At 41.0% G+C, this 16,206-nt stretch overlaps 2 protein-coding genes across 3 annotated transcripts; both read right to left on the bottom strand.

Annotated features, from left to right (window-relative positions):
* On the bottom strand, window positions 5,918-7,865 carry LOC8063829 (pentatricopeptide repeat-containing protein At4g14820). The gene has a single exon (XM_021449050.1). It carries the CDS (start codon window positions 7,687-7,689, stop codon window positions 6,301-6,303), a length of 1,389 nt encoding a protein of 462 aa, XP_021304725.1. The 5' UTR covers window positions 7,690-7,865; the 3' UTR covers window positions 5,918-6,300.
* On the bottom strand, window positions 9,154-15,588 carry LOC8063828 (subtilisin-like protease SBT2.5). 2 transcript variants are annotated; one of them, XM_002437489.2, is made up of 11 exons: window positions 15,204-15,588; window positions 14,411-14,616; window positions 13,987-14,131; window positions 13,493-13,887; window positions 13,178-13,273; window positions 12,943-13,015; window positions 12,198-12,483; window positions 11,129-11,454; window positions 10,422-10,689; window positions 9,972-10,253; window positions 9,228-9,840 (listed from the first exon to the last, which is right to left on the bottom strand). In XM_002437489.2, the coding sequence occupies exons 2-11, from the start codon at window positions 14,587-14,589 to the stop codon at window positions 9,428-9,430; spliced, it is 2,463 nt and encodes an 820-aa protein (XP_002437534.1). In that variant the 5' UTR covers window positions 14,590-14,616; window positions 15,204-15,588; the 3' UTR covers window positions 9,228-9,427. The 2 variants fall into 2 exon arrangements, with proteins under 2 accessions (XP_021305869.1, XP_002437534.1); XM_021450194.1 differs by lacking the exon at window positions 15,204-15,588 and having other exon boundaries at window positions 9,154-9,840; window positions 14,411-14,589.

Below are 16,206 nucleotides of genomic sequence, written 5' to 3'. Positions count from 1 at the left end.
TCTAATTAGTCCATGATTGGACAATATTTGTCAAATACAAACGAAAATGCTACAGTGTCGATTTTGCAGAATTTTTTGGAACTAAACAAGGCCTAAATACATTTTTTGTTTTCTTGGGCGACCGACAGTTTTGCTTTTTAGTAAACAAAATTTTCAATTTGAGTATAAATCTCAGTTGTGTGCTATTTCCGGATGATAGAGGCTACAACTTTGTTCCATTATCTATTTTTTTTATTTTTGAGTACATTCTATATAAACATACTAATACTGTTTCATATAATAAGATTAACCCGTGACACATATTTTCATATAAAAATCTGTTTCAGAACATACTGTTTTTTTATAAAACCTAGTCAAACAAAAGAAAAAAAATTGGCTTATTTTTAAATATAAAATTGTATTCTTCCTCTTTTTATTCGGAGAGAGCATACATGCGTCCTTGATATTTTTACATGTACGTATATGTTAGCTGTCATTTTCATAGAAGTACGCAGCAGGTTGCAACGACATGCAAGCAAACCAACAAATCCAGACGCGGCCTGACCTCAATCTCATCGCTGTTTTTCCTCTGTTTGTTGTTCATCTGTTTCGTACAGGCACTGCGCAAGTGCGTCCACGTCTCCGCGGGCAAGACTCATGCTACCTCAACCAAAATACGTACAGGTACATATACACTACAAATTGACACATTTGCATTGGGCCATCCAAACCTCGTTGGACACGCCTACCAAACGGCTCTCGTTTTCGTTATCTCGTTGTGTTTAGTGTCTGAAAGAAAAAATTTCACGATACTGTAGTACTTTCGTTTGTTTATGGTAATTATTGTTCAACTATGGACTAACTAGACTCAAAAGATTCGTCTGTTAAATTCCGACCAAACTGTTCAATTAGTTTTTATTTTTATCTATGTTTAATACTCTATGTATACGTGTAAAGATTCGATGTGATGGATAATCTTAAAAATTTTTGAGTTTTGAGGTGGAAGTAAACAAAGCCCTAGTCTAGAAGTAGGACCCGGTGAAGAGTAAAAAATTTAAAACTAGTGTTAACTAAACTCCGCTCTCCGTAGTTTTCCCTAAAAAAATTTATATTAATATCTTAGCTTCTGCGTCCTCGTCTAACGCCTTGTTTAGTTCGCGAAAACTTTTGGTTTGGAGTACTGTAGCACTTTCGTTTCTATTTGACAAATATTGTCGAATCATGGAGTAACTAGACTCAAAAGATTTATCTCGCGGTTTACAGACAAACTGTGTAATTAGTTTTTTTCACTATATTTAATGCTCCATGCATGTGCCGCAAGATTTGATGTGACGAGGAATCTTGAAAAATTTTGGAGTTTTTTGCGAACTGAACAAGGCCTAATGTATATAGCTAGCTGTTTATTTTAGCATGTGAGAGTTGGTCAACTAGCAAAGAGTTCTTAAAGTATCTATATACACCAAAGCAAGTACGTATATATATACAACGACAAAAGCAAATTATATCTTCGGTGCAATCATGAAAACTCTTTGCAAAACTATAATTAAGAGTTTTCAAATGTTTTGAAAATATGCACAACAATAGTGCATCTAAAGATATGCATTGTCACAAATTTTAAGATTCAAACTCATTTTGAAAAAAATCATATGAAAATAACAAAACTTATTTGCATATGCACTAGAGGACAAAATTCTAAATGAAATTTGTTATTTTCATATAAATTTGTGCAAAATAAGTTTGAATCTCAAATTTTATGACAATGTACATTTATAGATGTACTATTGTTGTACATAGTTTAATTTTTTTAAAAAAACTTTGAAGTAAGATTTTAATAAAGTTTTTATGAATTGCACTGACCATATAGTTATTTTACCATGCTTGTGCTTGCAGTATCCTATGGTCCCGTCCCGGTCAGCATTCTCTGTAGTTGGTCTCTTCTCCCTGACGGATACGGCACACGAACGACGGGGCGGTGTGAAAGCAGCGACCGGCACGCCAAGATTCCTAGGGCCACCCCGCGTCGGTGACTGCTACGTATCTCTATTATAAATAAAATAGTTTTTAATATTTTTTTTTGAAATACATATAAGATAACACCACAATATTTATGTTTTTTATTTGGTATTTGAAAACTTCCATAATTTTATGATTTGTATGTTGTAAAACTACGTAGATTTTGTTGAGACTGATGGTAAAGTTCAAATGTTGACTAGAACAAAACTAATGCAACATGTAATGAAAGAAAATAAGAGAGCAGTAGGAGTATATATTTGGCTTGAGAAAAAGATAGTGAGGCCTTGTTTAGTTTCGAAAATTTTTTGGTTTTCGGAACTGTAGCACTTTCGTTTGTTTGTGACAAACATTGTCCAATTACGGAGTAACTAGGTTTAAAAGATTCATCTTGTCATTTACAGTTAAACTGTGTATTTAGTTTTTATTTTCATCTATATTTAGTGTCTCATGCATGTGCCGCAAAATTTGATGAGATAGGGAATCTTGAAAAGTTTTTAGTTTTTGGGGTGAACTAAACAAGGCCTGAGCGCCAAATCATCATCCGATGCAGGTCGGATGGTTAATGGTCTCTTTCAGTCAGCTCCGTCAGCTAGCTGCAGCCTGCGGCATCAGCGGCCGCCGCTGTTTCCTTCCCCTGCCCGCCCACAGGTGGGTAGCGCCTCTCTTTCAGTGCAAGGCTGCAGGCACATCTCTCTCCTGTCCTCTACGTACTCCTGTACTACTGGTTTCGAATAGTTTTTTTTAAGTACCGTACAACTTTTGTTTGTATCTTATAATTATTTTCTAATTATAAACTAATTAAGTTTAAAAATATTGTCTCATAATTTATAAATAAACTGTATAATTAGTTATTTTTTATCTATATTTAATGTTCTGTACATGTGTCACAAGTTTTTGATGTGATGAGAAATCTTAAAAAGTTTTTAGATTCTAGGTGCATTAAATGTATTGATTAAAAAATAACTAATTACGTAGTTTGTCTATAATTTGTGAGATAACTTTTTAAGCCTAGTTAGTTTATAGTTAGATAATAATTATTAAATATAAACGAAAGTGCTACAGTATTTAAATAAAAAAAATGGATCTAAACAAGGGTTAACCTTTGATTTGGCCACCGGCCGGTTGCAGTTGCAGACTTGAACCTAGCCAACCTTTGAATCTTTCAAACACCACCACCAACTTGTGTACATTATTAGTGGCCTGGTAGTAGGTGGTAATCTTCTTCTTTAATTATACGGCACCAGTGCCAATTAACACTTTATACTCTTCCGTCTTAAAAGAAAATAAATGTAATTCTAGGCTCGTCTATTCTTTAGCACCACTTTAGCGGTATTTTCTATCAAATAAATAGTGATTTTTTTCTCATAATAAATTAGCATAAGTGTCAGCATAAGCCAATTTTAGCTAAAGGAACAGGGCCAAAGTTTTTTTTTTAAAAAAATGATTAAGTTAATAGAAAATAATATCATCATTTATATCTTCAAGTAGATTTACTATAAAAATATATGATGAGGTTAATCTAATGATATTTATTCTTTATCATAAATGTTTAGCACTTTTTTTAATAAATTTAGCCTAATTTAATTTTTACACTTGGGCCTTGTTTAGATGTCAAAATTTTTTGGATTTCGCTACTGTAGCACTTTTGTTTGTTTGTGGCAAATATTTTCCAATCATAGACTAACTAGGATCAAAAGATTCATCTCGCGATTTACGGGTAAACTATGTAATCAGTTTTCATACATGTGCTACAAAATTCGATGTGATGGGAATCTTGAAAACTTTTGGTTTTTAGAGTGAACTAAACAAGGCCGGAATTGATCAGGTAATTGCATTTTAGGACAGAGGAATACTTACTACAGGTCTTTGTCAAGCTTGACAGAGCATTCATTGCCATTTGGACCATGCTGCATCATTGTCAGATTTCAGTTGCGTCCGGCCTTTTTGCCTAGCACCATCAGACTCGGTAGTCCACCGGTTGCTCGTACCAATTCAAACACCTGCAACAACTTGTATACATTAAGATTGGCCTTGTTTAGTTCACAAAAACTTTTGGTTTGGAGTACTGTAGCACTTTCGTTTTTATTTGACAAATATTGCCTAATCATGGAATAACTAGACTCAAAAGATTCATCTCGGGTTTACAGACAAACTGTGTAATTAGCTTTTATTTTTATCTATATTTAATGCTTCATGCATGTGCCGTAAGATTTGATGTGACAGAGAATCTTGAAAAATTTTTAGGTTTTTGGGTGAACTGAACAAGGCTAACTAGTGGCCTACTACTGGGTGATAATCTTCTTCTTTAATCATACGGCACCAGTGTCATTTGAATAAGGTCATTTAAAAAAAAATACTAAGTTGATAGAAAATAACATCTCTGGATAGATTTACTATGAAAATATATTCAAAGGTTAATCTTATGATACTTATTTTATATCATAAATGTTAGTTTTTTTATATAAATTTAGTTTAATAAATATTTTTAAGTCTTCAAATAGAAATAATTGCATTGCATTCTTTTTCGGTATGAGTGAATACTTTTGTCTAGCACTTTTAGCCTAGTTTTGGGCAAATGATCTGTGGGCAAAACATCCATCTGCCATTTGGACCCGCTGCATCACTTTGTCAGTGCCACCAGTTCTTTACCCAGCACCATGTCAGTTTTCCAAATAAATAAATAAATTAGGCCTTGTTTAGTTCCTGAAAAATTTTTCAGATTCCCCGTCACATCGAATCTTTAGACGTATGCATGGAGTATTAAATATAGATGAAAATTAAAACTAATTGCACGGTTTGGTCGGAATTGACGAGACGAATCTTTTGAGCCTAGTTAGTCCATAATTAGATAATATTTGTCAAATACAAACGAAAATGCTACTATTCCTATTTTGCAAAATTTTTTTGGAAGTAAACAAGGCCTAAATCTCGCTGGGCCCAATGCTAAACATTCTCTGGCTTTGGACGCCAAATCTTTTGACTTTGGGGTTTACTACCGCGTGTCCGCGTCTGGTTTAACATGTCAGTCAACAAATTGGACACAAGGTTAAACAAAAACGAATTTTAGGACTTTTCAGGCAAGTGGTGATGATGGAGTGTTTTGACTCCTTTTCATGTTACGGCCTTATGGGAAAGGGATTTGCATCACCTAACCAACTTGTAGCAATTCTTAATTTTTCTGCAAGGAAAAATGAGGCCATGTATCATGTATGTAACCAGTATTTACAGATGAAGTCCACATACATACAAAAACAATACTGAACTCGTGGGAATTCTTCACTTGTGAGCAAGGAGAATGAGGTCACGTAACCAGTATTAGCAGATAAAAGTCCACGTATGTACAAACGAATACTCATTTGCTTGTACTTAAACCATGATGCTAGCACTGCACAATAACATCAACATGTCAATGCACGCATGTTCATCGCTAAGAAATCCAAACAGTACAAATATGTATGATACTTTCATAACTGTTTTGAGCTGGCACATTGCTTTGACACCTCGCTGAATCGCTGATAGAGCCACTTCTGCCAGCACTCAACGTCTCCAAACATCTTCTCAGAGAACAGAATCCAAGATTCAATTTTACTTTTTTTTCATAAATGGAACTAGAAGCAACAACTTTTTCAACTGACAGGCATACCAGATGGCGTCCCCATTTTTCTTGCATATTCACACCATTTTATCTGGGAGTGATTTGCATCAACAATGCCATGAAAACAGTAACTGATACCAATTTTTAATTTGTGTGCTAGAAAAATGGGTACATGTAACTAGCGGTCACATAAGAAGTCCACATATAACAACTGTCGAATTGCAGTTCCGTCCAACATTAGGTTAAGATAACACAAGCATCAGTTAGATCACCAAATACTGACCAGCTGTATGAGATATATATATATATATATATATATATATATATATATAAATGGAACCTTTTGTTTGAAGAAGTGTTCACACGGCACATACGCTGACAGTTAACTGAATGGAAAGAGTTAACTAAGATGCTAGGACAAAATACTTGCAAAAGACTGCATGGATGTCCTATAATGATTTTCTGAAACCCGAGACATCAATTTTCCTGACCAAACTGCATTTACCGTATTTTTTTGCAAAAGAATCGAGGCATGCAACTCGGTTCTCTTGCCAGGTTTTTCTAGACAGGTACAAATATAAACACATAAATACACAGGCCTGATGTGGTAGGAAGGTGAGCAGATTCATTGTAGCGTGGCTGTGTGCATCTCGAAGTAGCGAGGATGGAAAAGTTACCGGTGATGTGTAAAAGAAGACAAGCTTTTCTGCGTCTTATTCACCATTGACTTCAACAGAAGACACGGCAGCAGCAGCAGCCCTTGAAGTCCCTTTCCTCACTCCCATGTCCAACCTAACATCTACAACACGTCTCCAATCCTCATCTGCAGCACACAAGTTTGACGCCAGGACGTAATTCCCTTCATGGTCAGGCTCCATGCCAATCACATGATCCATCACCCTCCTGGCTAAACTGGCATTCCCATGGTCCCGACAAGCACCAGCCAAAACACGCCATATTACAGGATCGGGCGTAACAGGCATGGCCAGGACAAACTCAAATGCCTCGTCCAACCACCCAGCTCTGCACAGCAGGTCCACCATGCTACCATAGTGCTCCATCCATGGTGTGATGTGGTACTCTTCGATCATGGACTTGAACAGTCGGTGCCCCTCGCTCACAAGCCTTGAGTGGCCACAGGCATTGATCACGCACAAGAAGATAACCTCGTCAGGCAGGAACCCTTCTCTGAGCATCTGCGTGAACCGGACAAGGGCAGCCACCCCATGCCCATTCATAGCCAGTGCTTGTATCATGGCCGTCCATGAAACCACTGTCTTCACAGCACCCATCGAGTCAAATATCTCACACGACCTCTTCACCCTCCCCATCTTACCATGCATGTGTATGAGCGCATTGGCGACATGGGTGTTCTGCAAGAACCCATTCTCGACTGCACACTCCTCCACCCAGTCTCCTAAACCCGGCGTGCAGTCCAGCTTTGTGCATGCTGAGATGACGGCCAGCAGGGTGACCTCATCGACCTTGACACGAGCAATCCTCATCTCCTCAAACACTTCCAATGCCTCAGCTGGGTGTCCATTCTGGCAGCAAGCATTGATCATTGACGTCCAAGAGACAGCACTCCTCATGCCAACCCCCATGCCGGTGAACACCATCCTCGCGTCTCTCAGCCAGCCGCACTTGCCGTACATGTTCACCAGCGCATTGAGCACGGGAAGGTCAAGAACGGGGACGTTCCTGATCGCATACCCGTGGAGCTCCCTCCCGAGCACCGAGCTCCTCAGCTGCGTGCACACGGACAGGAGGCTGGTGACGGAGACGTTGTTCGGCCGGCACCCCGCGACGTCGCGCGCCATGGCGGACGCAGCGGCCAGCGCGTTGCGCGGGTGGCCGGAGCGCGCGTAGGCCGATACCAGGGCGTTCCATAGCGGGACGTCCCGCAGAGGTATTTCGTCGAATAACTGGCGCGCGGCGGCGATGCGGCCGGAAGCAGCATAGCACTTGAGCAAGGCCGAGCAGAGGTGGAGACAGGAGGGTAGCACGCCCAGCTTCAGGGCGTGAGCGTGTAGGTGGGCGGCGGAGGCAGTGGAGAGAGCGTGGAGGATGGCACCGCCGGTGCGCAACACGGTGGCGCTCATGGGTCATGGCGGCGTCGCGGCGCAGCGCGCAGCGGCTTTAGGAAGCAGCGGGCGATCCGACGCGAACGACTTTAGGAAGCTAGGAGCTCAAGGAGTTCGCGATGGGCTCAAATTCGCAACGAGAACGTGGGTCCAGAGTTGAAGGCCGTTTAACGGGCCCTGTTACTAGTTTCAAATGGGCTTGCTGATATTCTGTCGTTTTTTTTTGCCATCAGATATTCTGTGGTTGTTCATTGTTTACATCATTTTTGCATGGAAAAAGTCTATTTTTCCTCCTCTAACTTTTACGAATGTTCGTTTTTCCTCCCTCAACTCTAAAACCATACGAATCACCTCCCTTAACTTTTCAGCCCGTCTATTTTACCTTCCTAGAACAGTTTCGAAGGCGGTTTTGCTACCGTGATTGGTGGTTTTGCTATAGTAACGATGGTTTTGTCTTTTTTTTAAAAAAAATTATTTTGGCTCAATTTTTAAAAAATTATAGTGAATCACAAAAAATCATAAAATAGAAAATCCAATTTTTTTAGACTCCACGTAAGTAGATTTTACATAGTAAACATATGATATGACATGCTTTAGTACAAAGTTTTTGCTATAAAGGTTTTGACCTTTTCTTTTTTTATTTATTTGGCTAAATCTTTGAAAAATCATAGTAAATCATAGAAAAATCATAAAGTAGAAAATCTAATTTTCTTAGACTCCACATGAGTATATATACACAATGAACATATAATATACGTTTGCTTTAGTCTGACAAAATAATTATAGAAGTTGCAGCTATGAATTATTTCAATTAATTACAGAAAAACGTAGATCAAAAGCTACAATAAAAAAATTATACTAAAGCATACCATATTACATATTTACTGTGTAGATATGCTCATGTGGAGGCTACAAAATTAGATTTTATATTTTATGATTTTTCTGTAATTTACTATGATTTTTCAAATATTTAGTCGAAATAAATAAAAAAGAAAAAGACAAAACCTTTATAAAAAAACTTTGTACTAAAGCATACTATATTATATGTTCATTATGTAGATCTACTTATGTGGAGTTCAAAAAATTAGATTTCTATTTTATGATTTTTCTGTGATTTACTATGATTTTTCAAAGATTTTAGTCGGAATAATTAAAAAAGACAAAATCACCGTCACTATAGCAAAACCGCTTTAGAGAGGTAAAATGCACGGTTTGAAAAGTTGAGAGAGGTGGTTTGCCTGGTTTTGAAATTGAGGAAGGAAAAGCAGACTTTCGTGAAATTTGGGAGAGGAAAAATAGAGTTTTTTCTTTTTTGCATCCTCCCCTAAAAAAAAGGGTTATTGCATCCTCCCCACATCCCAGAATTTGTGCCATCTTGAAAATAAATTTCACACATTTTATTTTCGTTGCTTAGATTTGGGGAGTTTTATGGTTAAGGTTCCAGCCTAATGTAAGAAAAACTCTGAATGGAACACACAGAAATAATCCAGATGAGATTCAAATTTCCATGCATTAGAGGAGGGATGCCCTCTCTGGACTCTGGTCATCATGTCACATAGGCTTAAACACCCAAATATATATTTTACAACCTGGAGGGCATGCATAACACGTACAGGTACAGCACTGTGCTAACTCTTATTCTCTACAGGCTATGAAAAAATTACAGCATTCCTCTGCAGCTCAAGGCCTCGGATTTCAGAGCCACAACTCGCTCTCCTATTCTCTACTCTCTAGCGCCTGTCACAGCATCTTCTATCTACTTGAATCCCATAGCTACCACTGGGATTCTGACGAGGTGACCACGGTCACCTTTCATGGCAATCTCACCGAAACTGTAGGTGCCCGTAACAGACCTAGCTGTCAGGGTCACAGTTATCTCTCTTGATGCTCCAGGGAGCACGGTCACCGCCGGAGGCGTCACCTCCAGGGCAACCTCTGGCGGCATTCTTGTCATCATGGTGTAGGTCTCAGTTTCGTCAGACACGCTTGTGACGGTCCGCTTCACTGTCACCGTGCCTCGAAGCTGAGAGATGGCAATTGAGGGGATGTTGAGGTCAAAAGGGCGTTGTCCCTTGGAGTTGGAGTTGCAAGCTGAACCCGCTATGTTTGATACTTCGCTCTGATTGACGTCAGGGATCGAGCACAAAAATGTGATGTAGTCTTCATGGGCTGCAAGCATGAATAAAGCAAAATTAGACAAGGGTTGTTACACTGCCATCTGAATAACTTCAACCAGAGACTGACATTTCAATAACTTTGACCAGTTATCTCACAAAAAAATTGACAGTAATTGAGCTTACTTGCATCTAGAACAAGACCAGGATCAAGGGCAGCTTTTGGGTTAACTGCGCCACTACCACAATCAAATGGTGTGGCCCGTGAGAGTGTCATCATTTCTGATGCAGTGTACTGCTGCGCTCTAAGAGGATGGCTCCCTTTGTCCAGTGTATTGGCCGTTGTCATCAGGGCAGATTTTATTGCTGAGGGGCTCCATTTTGGGTTCTTCTGTTTTATCAGTGCTGCAATGCCAGCAATATGCGGTGCAGCCATGCTAGTTCCAGAAATCATTGCAAATCCTTCACCTGAGAAACATTACCACATCAATTTTGAGTTGGTTCAAGCACAGAAAAATATCTCACGAATCACTAATCCACAAGACATGCACAAGGAAGTCAAAAGCGCAAGACTAAAATACTGATGATAATCATGGGTGCTTCCTTGAAGAAAAGAGATCTACATACAAAGCTTACCAGCATAATTTGATTCATCTGTTCCATTAGGTGCCCATGCAGCCCATATAAGATTGCCAGGTGCAAGTATGTCTGGTTTAAGAACATCAGCGTCTTGAAAACTAAAATCTTTAACATCAGGTCCTCGAGAAGAGAACAGCGCAACCTGAGGAGCTGAATTGTATAGTGTTGGTGCCAAACCATCTGCAATACCTGCGGTTGCTTTAAAGGCTGTAGCCCTTCCAGCCCAATCTCTTATGGTGGAAGAATTGTAGTAGTCTATAAGATCCTACAGAACCAAAGTTAATGTCATCTCGGTAAAACAGCAGAAAAGAAGATATGAAAAGTAAGGGATATTAGTAATAGTAATAATATGAAAAGGAGATTGATAGACTAGTTCATGGTTTCAACGCGAGAACCATCTAACTATAATATAATAGAAAATTCCATACAAGGACCAAACATGCATATGTACTTTAGCTTTCTGCCCTGTCATCCTATAATAGCAGTAGCAGCAGCCATATAGAATTCATGCTGCTATTCTAGTAGTTGCACCTCTTTGTGTATTGTTTTTGCAGCCAATTCATGTCATTTCGAGAATTAAATTGTATATTTGTTGATCTCTTCATGAATATAGCCTTATTTTCCCCATGTTTCTATGTCTTATGTTGTCTATGTGTGGCAATAATGAGCAAATATGCAATAAGGCTCTGCTAGAAGTATAATACCTCTGTTTTGCTGACATCTGTGATGAGAATTCCAGGGATGCTGACTGGTACAGGGTCAAATTTTGTTCCTGGGTAACTATTCTCCACAGCAACAATAAAGCCAGCTGCCCCGAGATTCCTGGCCGTCTGAGACACTTTCTTTATTGAAGCTGTCCCAGAAATGTAATTGAATGAATAGCCACACAAAAGAATTTTCCCCTGAACTTTCCTCTTATTCAATAGTTCTGGCCTCTGACAGTCTAATGCACTGTACTTGGTTGAAGATGAACCCAGTAAAGCATCAGCTGCAGAAATCAGGCTGAATGACATATTCCCATGTGTTGCAGCTGTATTGTATGAGAAAATTGTCAATAACCACAGGCAGGAACATAGGAGTTATTGATACTTTGATAGAATACCAGGACTGCTCAAATATCTCATATGACCTTTAAAGTACTATCAGATGACAGTTAAATACTCAAAAGGACTCTAGTAAAGTGTCTGAATGGAACTACATAGGAAGAAAAACATAAAATGGTTGTCCAAGCTAAGCATCATCACATTGAAATAAAAGTTAGGATGTAGTAACATGAAGTTTATCCACATATTCACTCAATACAACTCGACCTTCTAGTTCAATTTCAGTATATACTGTCATGTTATTTTTACCTCTGTTTGGTATGCCCTATGTGCCAAAAAAAATTGGTTAACCTGTTGGGGTGAAATAATAGAACTAGGGGCTCTGCATAGAAGTTTGCTGTATTTCATTAGTTCGTTTTGCACAATTCTACAAAGCATAATTCAATACGCTGCACACAGTATTGACATTGCTGATGTGTACTCCCTCCGTCCCATTAAAAGTGTCGTTTTTTTACTTTTAAACTTCTTGTTTGATTGTTCATCTTATTCAAAAATTTTGTATAAATATTATTTATTTTTGTTATGACTTATTTTATCATTAGAGATACTTTAATAATGATTTATTTATTTTATTATTTGCATAATAAAATTGAATGAGAGAAACGGTCAAACAAGAAGTAAAAAACGACACTTTCAATGGGACGGAGGGAGTATGTAGAAAAGGACTTACGTGATACTCCAAGCCCAGAAATAAGTTTTCCATTTCCTAGTGTTAAATGATTCTTGTATCTGCGGTCATCAACTCCAGCAGCAACAGTGGTTATCCATGGGCTGAAAGACACCAGTGTTTTTGGAAATGGTCCACCATTTCCTGCAGCTTGGGCAACAAATACCCCAGCTTTCACAGCAGAAAGAAGTGCAGCGTCAAAAGGGTTCAAGAAAGTAGTCCTTGTAGCTGTTGGTGGGCTATTGGGTCCAACAGAAAGGTTGAGAATGTCTACACCATCCTGAACAGCCTGCAAACAGACATTCATGCATTATTGCATTATATTCCCACACATTGGATGCTTCAAAAAAACTAGCTAGAAAATGAAGTTGCATTCAACTTCATGTTTGTTCTATGTGCAATGATTATTATACGGTTATACCCAAATCTAGCGGAAATAAAAGATACTAATTCCCACAACTGTTTAGAAGAAAGGAAGGTTGAGGCTCTGGTCGTAAAGACGTAAATTGGAAGCTACATGAACTACAAATTTGATTTTCTTGTTTAAACAACCATGCCTTTTATGTTATTTTCTACCAGTAAACTTTCAACAGATATTGACGAGTGCTTTTAGGCAATGTTATTGTAGAAAGGCAGCCAACAGCACTCAGCAAACACATCTACAACACATGCATCTCAAATAGCTATGTTATAAATTCTCTTTTTAACATATCACAGCATCCAAAGATATATCATTCACATATCATACCTGATCAATAGCTGCCACAACATCAGCTACGTAACCACCAAAAAGCCTGTAAAGAACCTTGTAGACAGCTACCCTAACAAGCAAAAACTAAAGAAGTGAGACATTGGCAAGTAAGCAAAAGAAAAATGACTTTCTCAAACTCACAAAGTAGACATTGATTGTACATGAGTGCGGCTATAACATTCACCCAAAAATGCATGTCCCTTCAGAAAAAGCTGAAGAAATCATAGCTTACCTAGCACGTGGGGCCATACCACTTGCTTTGCCAAATTCATGACCATGCATTCGCACCGGAATCCCATTGTTTCCAGCAGCAATTGCAGCTGTGTGACTGTTGAAGGAAAAGACCACACATGCATCGATAAATCTTGTCATTTTCCCAGAAAACAAAAGAAACAGGCAGAATAATTTTGCAGGCCAGGCACCATGATATCAACAGGACAGTTTTGGATGTTGCAAGCAGAAATATTTTGAACTTTCATATTTGGTTATCCTAGTGACCAATCAGAGCAACAAACATAAAAGATAAAAGAATCGTTAGGATCATAACCTTCCATGACCATCACCATCTAATGGAGATGCAAATTCAACATCGGGATTGAACGCGCCAGCAGCCATTGCAGCTTTTGCAAAATGCTGGGCTCCAACTATCTTCCCATTACAGAAACTTCTTTGTGTTACTGGATCCATCTCACATTTCCCTTTATAATGAGGAATAGGCCCATAAGGATCAGTCTTGTGCGCAGCGAAGCTTGGATGTTCAGGGTAAATTCCAGAATCCACGAAACCGATCACAACATCTTCACCAGCTCTATCAAGTCCACCTCCTGTTGGCCACACCCCAGTTGGCAATCCTAGAAACTGAGGCGTGTGTGTAGTCAATTTCTGTACCTTCATGTCTCTCTCAACATGCTTAACTCCTGGGGCTTTCCTCAAGAACTCAGCCTGGCACAGCAAAACAACAAGGTTCAAACAAGATAACAACCAAGAACTGAAATGGAGAAAATGACATGTGCCTCTAAGCAAAATTGGTACGCCAAATACCTGCAGGGACGACATGTGAACTGCGAAGCCATTGATAAGATGGTGGTAGCTATAAAGCTTCTCGTAAGTTCCTTCTACTAAAAGCGAGTCTAGGAGCTTATCATGGTGCCCTCGGAGGTGGAGGGCGTACGATGTGACAGCCTCACTGCAAATCAGTAAACTTGGAATGAAGACAAAACTATGGTGTTTGGAACATTACTCCTAAGCAAAAGCAGACTGCAATACAAAATATAATCAGGAACTTTCAGGAACTTTCAGGTTTGACATCGAGGATCCTATAGGAAAAATAACAGCAGGCTAGTTCAAACAGCAACAAAGCTTCAGAATCGAAATTCAACAGCAACAACAATAAGTCCAACATTCTTTCAGGCTTGAGAGCCATGGCAAAGAAAACAAAGCATCTGCTGCAAGAGTAGATAGTTACCTGGTAACATCCATTTCCTCGTCCAAATCCACAGCAGTTGCTGGAAATCCATCAACGCCGCCTCGGTAGCTCACAACCGGATCCCCTTCCATGGTGACAATGTACACATCATGCGTTCCAAGGACCACTCGTTGCACTTGCACAAAGATGAGAAGCAAACAGGCAAGCTTGATCCTCATCTTTCACCAATGTCAGCACCGCAGAACCTTCCAAATAATGAGAGCGCGAAAGCATGAGGTCACGCAAGTATTCAGCACAGACAAAAACACCCATCTGCAGTCAGTCAAAAACTTTGTGACACCCCCCAGGCCATTCAGCACTGACTGCCGCGCGCGGTGCTGCCTTCAGTATAAACCACACAGTCATATCAAAGGTGCGGCACCACACTGGTCCAGCCAGTACGTGCCCGCGGTGCCAGAGCATGCCCACCTCCCGGGGCTCCCCATGGAGTGGTGGGGAAGCGCATTTACGGAACCTCTTAAATCAGGGTGGACAGTGATATTAAATGGCGCAAATTAAATGACGAGAGAACGGCTACCGCCTTGGATGCATCGCGTTTTCCCCCCGTCATGAGAAGAGATTGATCTTTACATGATGATGAGGTACTGAGGTAGTAGTAAAATGTTGCCGCTTTTAGTAGTTGGAGGAATAAAGAGAAAGAAGCATTTCCATTGACCTGTTACCGAAGGGCAAGAACAAAACGGAATCTTTCTTCTTCTTTTTTTCTCTTGTCTCCGACAAGGAAATACTCGTGCGGTAATCAATGCAGCCAAAGCAGACGAAGATCACTCACTTGCGACAGCAGAGGTGGTTCCTCCCTCCGCTTCCGGCGGGATCTCCACTCCTCCCCAGTGGACACCGAGGGAGGAACAGCGGCGGCGGCGGCGGCTCCCCGGCGGACGGATCAGTGGGCCTCGACCGCGCCACCCAATGGCGGCGGCATGCCCGGGTGCAGCGCGGCACTGGCGAGACCACAGACCAGGGTATCGCTCCGCTCGGAGGGTTGGGAGTTACTAGGGTTTGGGGAGGCGGGGCATGCAGTGGAGTGGCCGCGCGCAGTGAGTGAGGAGTGGAGGCGGGGAGTGGAAGGGAAGGGAAGGGAGGCAAAGCTGCGTGCTTGCGCTGTTGCTGGCCTTGGCTAATGGTGCGTCGCCTTTTGGCTGCCTCCCTTGTCTTTAATGGAGGGAGAGGCAAGGCAAGCCAAGCCAAGCATCTCAAATCCTTTATTTATTTTTGCTTTTGGCCCCACTCGCTGCTCCTGCAGTTGCCACGTAGATAGGCTGGCCCGAGGTGTCAGTGGGACAGTTATGCGGCGTACGGAGGGATTTTTTTTAATAATATAAAAACCGACGGCGACGCGTCCTCCGGGCATGGCCGCATGGGGGAGGACAGTTGGGCACGCGGAGAGCAATTACCGGTTCGGGATGCGTGCACCCGGGCCTTGGTGGATTAGCTAGGAGAAGTCCCACCTGTCAGTGGATTTTGGCTCATGGACCCGGTCTTCTTCGGTAGCACCAGGTCGCTCGGGGTGCTCTCCTCGTGTGCGCGCGTGACTGACTGACCGGGCCCACGCAGGCAGGGGCAGCCGGGGCCGTGGGGCCCCAGCGTGGAGCGGGCTCTCCAGCACCCATGGTCCGCGTCCAGGAGACGGGGGCGGAGGAGCGGCGCCTGCGCCTCGGTTTCTGGGGGCCGCTGGGCCCCGCTGGCTGTCTGGCTCGGGACAAGTGTCGTGTCGGTCGGATGGGCCCTCCGTTCAACCGCAGCTCCGCTCCCGCCGGGCAGTGCCGCGCCGCGCC

The sequence above is a fragment of the Sorghum bicolor genome, chromosome 10 (assembly GCF_000003195.3).
Source record: "Sorghum bicolor cultivar BTx623 chromosome 10, Sorghum_bicolor_NCBIv3, whole genome shotgun sequence".
Lineage (NCBI taxonomy): Eukaryota > Viridiplantae > Streptophyta > Magnoliopsida > Poales > Poaceae > Sorghum > Sorghum bicolor.
Note: the sequence above shows the minus strand (reverse complement) of the source record. Positions and strands in the feature narration are given on the sequence as shown.

What these genes read in the sequence shown, in the direction of transcription:
- LOC8063829 (XM_021449050.1), bottom strand. Translation starts at nt 7,689, where the DNA reads ATGAGCGCCACCGTGTTGCGCACCGGCGGTGCCATCCTCCACGCTCTC.
- LOC8063828 (XM_002437489.2), bottom strand. Translation starts at nt 14,589, where the DNA reads ATGAGGATCAAGCTTGCCTGTTTGCTTCTCATCTTTGTGCAAGTGCAA. An exon ending in GAGGAAATGGATGTTACCAG is followed by an intron (nt 14,132 to 14,410) that starts GTAACTATCTAC and finishes ACTGATTTGCAG; the next exon opens with TGAGGCTGTCACATCGTACG. An exon ending in TGGTCTTGTTCTAGATGCAA is followed by an intron (nt 9,841 to 9,971) that starts GTAAGCTCAATT and finishes TCATGCTTGCAG; the next exon opens with CCCATGAAGACTACATCACA.